The following is a 6,869-nucleotide window of genomic DNA, read 5'->3' on the forward strand; positions in this document are numbered from 1 at the left end:
GTGAGTGGAATCGCGGGCACAGCGACCAGGGCGCAGGCTCAGGCACTCACTCGGTAAACAGCAAGCGCTTCCCAGGGAGAGCAGAGGGGCCTTCCCAGGAGAGCCCAGCCAGTGCAAACAGCAGTCCCCTCTCTGTCACAGCTCTCGGTGTATTCAAACAGGAGAGCACGATGGAATACAGGCTGCCAGGGAAAGGCATTCTTAGGACATAACGCACATAGCTTTGTTGGCCTCCCTTAGTTTTAAAAATTGTTTCTTAAGAAAGAAAGAGGTCTCTCTCGTGTGGATAAAAAGTTCTTTCGGAGGCACCTGCACCTGGTAAGTAAGTAGCATCTGATGGAGGAGACTCAGATGCCAGCGTCGACCTTCCAAGCGAGCAGAGGCTCCTCCTGTGGTCCCTCACGCTGTCCCTGTCCACACTCACGTCACTCACGCGCTGGGAGTGTGCAGTGTACAGTCTCGTGGCTCCAGCTGAGGCCTCTCAAAGGGAAACTAGAATACCTTCCCCACGCACCCAACTCAACAGTCGGACATTGCCGTGGAGATGTCCAACCATCATCTACAAATCTACATTTGAAAGTTGCACTTTCTCATTTTAACCGTCAAGGCTGCTACCTGCCCCCAAACTGCATGTCTGTCTGAGGTACCACCCCCGGCCGCTCCAGGCTCGGGGGCTGCACAGCTGCGGCTCATCTTTAGCTCCCCGTCCCCTTCGTCAGTTCCGGCCACAGTTTGCTTCCAAATGTCTCTGGGGTTTCCCATCCCCTCCATCTCCACGGTCCGGGGGTTTAATACTGCGTACCAGGAAGCCTTCCACAGCCTTCCGGGAGTCTCCCTGTTTCTCATCTATTTTTTGTCAAATGCATCTTTTTAGATGCTCCCTGGGTCTTACCCCTCCCTTGCTCCAGACCCCGCAGACACTTCCCACTGTCTCCTCCCCGATACAGCTCCTCTGCCTGCTTTCTGTACGATGCTCCTTTCTGGTCTCTTCAATCATTTCCTGAATCTTTCGGCTTCGGCTGTCAGGCCTCTCTCTGTCCTCCAGCTCCGCTATATTCCTTCCAGCCCCCCTGCCTTTGCTTGTGCATGCAGCAGGGGCATAATGGGTGCCAGGTGTGTCCAGGCTCAGGGCTCTGCAAATTCTTTGCCTCTCCCCTCTCTCCCCGCTGGTATCTACCCTTCCTCTACGGCCCTCCACGTGACTCTCGTGTCTTATCTGATCCCGTTTCTTTTTTTATAATCTAAATTTTAATTACACAAGGGATATAATCTCCATGTTCTTTAAAAATGAACTTTGCAGACAAGGCTAAGGTCCCCTTCAATCGTCGTCTTTCCCCCTTGCCTAGGTAACATGTTAAGTGTTTGAGGAGTATATTTCCAGATCATTTTTGCCATTTTCAGACATATATATATGCCCATACGGCATATGTAGTATTTATATTGTATATGCCTATTAAAAAATATAAATGGCATCATGCATTTATATTTTGTAAACTCACTGAATCTATCCATGTGAGCCTACCTGGATGAGTTAACTTTGGTTAACTGATGCGTACTACTCTCTAATATGAATAACCATTTATTTGACCGTTGCCTCTTTGGGGGGCATTCAGTTATTCCAGTGTTTAGCTCTATAAACCTTGCTTCACCAAACCTGAGAGCACTTCCTTTTGCCCATGTGGGAATTGCATTCACTGATAGTGTTTTCTTAGAATCGCACAGTAAAATTAGAGCCAAGCTGACATTTATCGAATGATTCCTAAGTACCAAGCACGGAAACAGGCATTTGTACAACCGACTTTCAGTTAGATGTTATCATTTCCCTTTTTATAGATGAGAAAACTGAGGCATCAAGAGGTAAAGTGAATCAGGTCAAGTGAGTCGCATTAAAATTCTTGCTCCTACCAGCCTCTTGGGCTGGGTTCTCCCCCCACCCCTGTGCTGTGAATCTCGTGACAGCAGAAACGACACGCCATACTTCTTTTCATCCTCTAACATGTCCTGGTTACACAATAAATCTCAAGAAAACTTGATTGATAATTTGGGAGACAAATTAGCACTGTCGTATTAACTAGCAGGGTATTTTATTTAGGCATTTTTAGCAACAATAAGAAGATGCTAGCATCACCAAGTAGCTGGTTAAAATATTATTAGAAGTTAATTCATATTTTAGCAGATAATTCCTAATTAATTTGCTGTAGTTATCTTGTTAAATGTCAATTAAATCTCTGCACATCTCTTACAGGTTTCTGCTATTCATAAAATGTAATTATGCAGCTATTGCTCATGTACTCTTTATTGCTTATACAATCTACCAGTTAAATACAAGTCAAAAAGATTTATCTTCCAAGTTCTTAATAACATCACTAAATGTTCTAATTAATAATCAATAACCCATTTGCATAATTAATTGAGGAATGAATCCTAATGGGATGGTGCCTTGCAGCTAGCCAAGCTGAGGCTGAAACTCTTGTCTCCTGTAGCAATCCTAGCTCAGAGCAGAAGAGTTTATTTGAGAAACTGAGATTCCTTTAGGGCACAGAGAAGTGCTGGGCTTATCACTAATGACGGGAACGCAAATGATTTACTGGGAAATTCTTATTTACATTGTTTCTTAACAATGTGTAATATAAGCATCTCGGTAGAACGTAAGGTATTTGTGAGATACGAATTTTCACCGACACAGGCTTAGGTGAACAAAAATAAGTTTCTTCATTTTCCTAAAAGGCCATTTAATTTTCTGAATCTGAGCCCTCATTCCACCTGATGTAGAAACTTCATTTGGTCACTTTGAAGTAAACTTAGTCCTGTGTGGTATGTTCTCAGGTAAATGGGGTTAGAATTCAGTTACATTCTAGATTTGGAAAACCCAGAATCCCTTTCATCTCTTTTCCCTCCCCCTCCTGATTTTTCGCTGGGAAGGAGGTGGTCTTACAGTGGTCTCCCACCGCGGTGTCATCTGGATGGAGGCTGCCCCTTTCTTAGGTTCCACCTGTCTTGGCCCTGAGCTGTCATCCTTTGAGATGCAACGTGAATGTCTGGTCTTTGAGGGAGCCCCTTTCCCAAAGCTCCCCCCACAAAGTGTTCAATCATCCCCATCCTACATCAGCCTCGTTCTCTGAAGCATGTTTGGCTTTGCTGTAGCCTCCACGGTCCAGGTTCACAGGCTCTTTCTTTTCCTTGTTCGGACTCCCACGATCTGAGCATCCATCGGCCCCTTCCTCAGCCTTCTCCTGAGCTTGAAGATCACTTGGTTCTGAGTCTTTCTGTGACCCTGGAAAGACGAACCAGCAGTCAGGGGTCCCCACTGTGCCCCAACATAGGCTCACAGCCTCTCTGCTTTGTTGCTCACATGCCTAAGGCACAAAGGACACTGAAAAGAATGCTGAAGACAGCGTCTCCAGGTGAGTACAGAAAGACACAGATCTTCTCTCCCTGACCCCAGAAAATCACTGGCTCTTGTTCTACTCCCTTCTTTTGAATTATCTGGGGGTGGTGGGAGCATGACACAGACATAGACCCACATCTCTGCTTCCTAGATTCCCTCCAACTCTGTTCTCTCTCTTAAATATAGAGGAAATAGTGAGAGCAGAGATGGTTCTACTTAGGTGCATTCCTTTTCTTATATTTTCTGTCTTATACGAGAAATCTCAACACTTTATCTTAGAAGCTGACAATGTGACATCTTTGCTCTCTAGCTCTGGGGCTAAAGGTGGCCCGTTGTCAATAGCTGGAACAGGGATGGTCACAAGGGGGTAGAGAAAATAATAGGCCAGGTAGCATCTCAAAGTGTTCACTGTACCACACCACTATTGCGTCAGGACCAAGGCTGGGCATGCCGAAATGTGTGGAGTCATCAGTGTTCACTCCAGAGAGGACCAGCCCACAGGCATGGCGCAGAGGCGGGGAGGCAAGACAAGTTCCGGAGGGTTCCATGAAGTGGGATTCAGCCAGCTGTGGAGTCAGCTCCACTTGCCTAAAGTCAAGAGGATGGATGAGTGGAGCCCTCAAAGGGACTTTCGGTTTCCAGCAAGTTTCTCATAAAGCAGAGAAAAAGTGCTTTTCTGATTTTTTTTTTTTTATTCCAACTCTTTGGTTTTACTTAAAAAATAAGTCTATATGCTTGGGGCTGACAGCTCCATATTCTAAGAGTTTTTGAAGAAGTGAAAAAAAGAAATGGATTTAAAATAGAATCCCATCATTGTTCCTTGAACTACAAATTGCAAGTGGTGAAAGAAAATAATATTTTGATTTGAAAGAAGTAAACTGCTGAGCACGTCCTGAGCCGCTTAATGCCGTTGCCTCTGTTCAGACAGCGCTGTCAGGACAGCCACACATCAGATCAACCAGACCCATTATCACCCCACTGGAAAGACGATTGCTTGTCATCTTTTATGAAGCGTCTGCCCCTTTCGGTTATCAACAACAAGGAGCCTTACCCCTTCTTTCCTGCCTGCTCTTCCTCCTGCCTCTTATCACGGGAGAATTGCTTTTCACAGCGACCCTTCTCACAGACAAGAGCTGCGTCTTTTGTCCAGGAGAGCAGAGAGAAGATGAAACAGGACGAGTGTATTTATTTCACAAAGCTCCGAACGGACTGTCAGTCAGCTCAGCATACTGGTGTGGGAAGTCCCCCTGAAGATCTTGTCCAGCTCCTGTCTTCTGGCGAGATGCTCTTCAATTCCACCGGGAGAGGTCCCTCCCTCACCTCGAAAGTCTCTAGAAAAGGACCCTCCTTAGCCACCTGCTATTAGACCGTGACAGTGTCTTGCATTTGGAATGCGTTGTATCTAATTGAAACTTTTCCCGCTGCCTTTTGCTTTTCTTCCTCCTTGAAAAGTTTGCCCATAAATTATGAAGTAGCTAAAGGTTGTTTTTAGTGCCTCCTCTTCTCCCCACTGCCCTTTAATGCATCCTCTGCTCTTTCCATTTTCCAAGGCTTTCTGAGTCCTCATTGTCATAAAGGAAAGTAGATGGATACACTTTTTTCCCCTAAGACATTGGTCCCTTGCAAGATGAGCCCTGCAAGAAGAGAGCAGTGCTTAATACAAAATGTTGAATTATTAATGATGACATTTCAGGAACCTCTGTGAAAGGAAGATTGGGGTTAGGGGGAACATTGTCCACATCCCTCTATCATGCATGTAAGATTAGTTGTGACTATTGAGGCAAGGCAGCCAGCGCGAGCTTTGGGAGAACTGCATCTGGCTCTCTTTCATAGCTGTGCCATTTTGGTCAACTTAGCAAACCTCTCTGAGCCTCATTTTTCCTATCTGCTAAATGGGGGTAATTGGCCCACTTCACAGGCTGTTGTGAGGATTAAATGAGATGATGTAGGTAATGCATTTTCCATAATGCCCACCAGGTATATTGTGCTTAATGCAAACTGGCCATTATGATGATGATGATAATGATTATCCATGGTTACTTTTTATAGATACAATTAAAAGATTTTCAGATAGGCCAGTGGAATACTAAAAAGTATCAGTGGGAGCAATTGTTCTTTCTGCTAATTTCTTTGATAAATACTACTATATGACTAATACATGCCTTGGTCTCTCCCCAAGACAACATAGGCAGGCAGGCAGTGAAGCCAGTGGGGCACAGGGAAGTGAGAGGCTCCCCAGAGCACCATGGGAGTGGGTGGCCAGAGAGTGCGAGGACAGCTCCCCCGTCCTCTGCCTGCCATAAACATTCTGTGGTTCCCATTAAGTAGTGTGACTGTCAGCAGGAGCTGTGTGTTGGGTTGAACCTATGCGTGTTTCACATCTCCATATTTTATATTTCCCAGGACTGACCCATAGCAGCCTCTTTTATTCTAAGATAGAGGTCTGCTTAGCATACAGTCAAGGAGAGAGACAAGTCGTGATTTGGTGAAACCTGGAAGAATTATGAACTGTAGCAAAAATAGTCAACTAAGGGATAGCTAAGGCATATTTTCCTTTCCCCTTGATAACAGCAGAAATGTGCATCTTCAAGCATCACAGAAATAATCACCCACTCTCTATATTTTCCCCTTTTTATGGTTTTTATTGGTGTAGCAACATTATTCAAGCTAGGCTCTTCCGTCTCCCAAGCCAATTTCTTTTGCATCTGTGTTTATATTGATGCTATTCAAACAATGATCTTCCACTTCCCCTGTCAGTTTCCATCGTGCGTTTCACATATTATGAACTTATTTAAACAAAAATAATCCTCTCCAGGTACATTTCTTTCCCATCTGTTTCTCCCCTGCCCCATACTACCAATTTTCGTTTCAAAGCAACATTGTAATATCATTTATCATTTATTGTTATTCTCTCTTGTTTTCCTAAGCTGCTTCTATAGCATTCAGAGTGGAGAGGGTGGAGATATACAGCATTAGTGATTTATCAAGAAGGTGTTTCTTACTCAAAATGTATCTAAAAGGATTCATATCAATTTTTAAGAGCAATGAGATCTCAACAATGACTACACTTTATATTTGTAGGATGCTTTGAAGTTAGTTTTTAATGTACTTTTCCTAAGTGTCATTTTAGGGAGTTTGTAAAAAGAAAAAAAAATATGTAGCTTGTTATCCAGATCATTCTAAATATCCAGAAGTTTGGCAACATATCGTAGACTGTGTTGACGTCAAAATAAAATATAGAGACAAATCTCTCAATGTAACGTTTTATTTTGGGAATCATAGAATTGCAGTTTGGGGCACACACATGGATGGAGTGGTCTTCGCTATGTCAGAAGAACAAAGAGAAGGTTGGGAGGTTTATTAGAAAGGGAAATGTTATGTATTGTGTCGAAAGAAAGTTTATCGGTGCTAGTAAAGTTTTGGGAGCTAGCAAGCTCTGATTGGTGAGTAATGATGGCAGGTAAAAACTAGTCTTAGAGTC

General features: G+C 43.9%; 1 protein-coding gene across 1 annotated transcript in view; it reads right to left on the reverse strand.

Moving 5' to 3' along the window:
- The window catches only part of MIR205HG (MIR205 host gene), a 167,955-nt gene that overhangs the window by 159,032 nt on the left and 2,054 nt on the right, over positions 1–6,869 (reverse strand). The window contains 1 exon segment of the mRNA XM_012638334.1: positions 3,105–3,274. Within this exon segment, the coding sequence (XP_012493788.1) occupies positions 3,105–3,274 (170 nt within the window).

Source organism: Propithecus coquereli, unplaced genomic scaffold, assembly GCF_000956105.1.
Source record: "Propithecus coquereli isolate 6110/MARCELLA unplaced genomic scaffold, Pcoq_1.0 Scaffold129, whole genome shotgun sequence".
Taxonomy (NCBI): domain Eukaryota; kingdom Metazoa; phylum Chordata; class Mammalia; order Primates; family Indriidae; genus Propithecus; species Propithecus coquereli.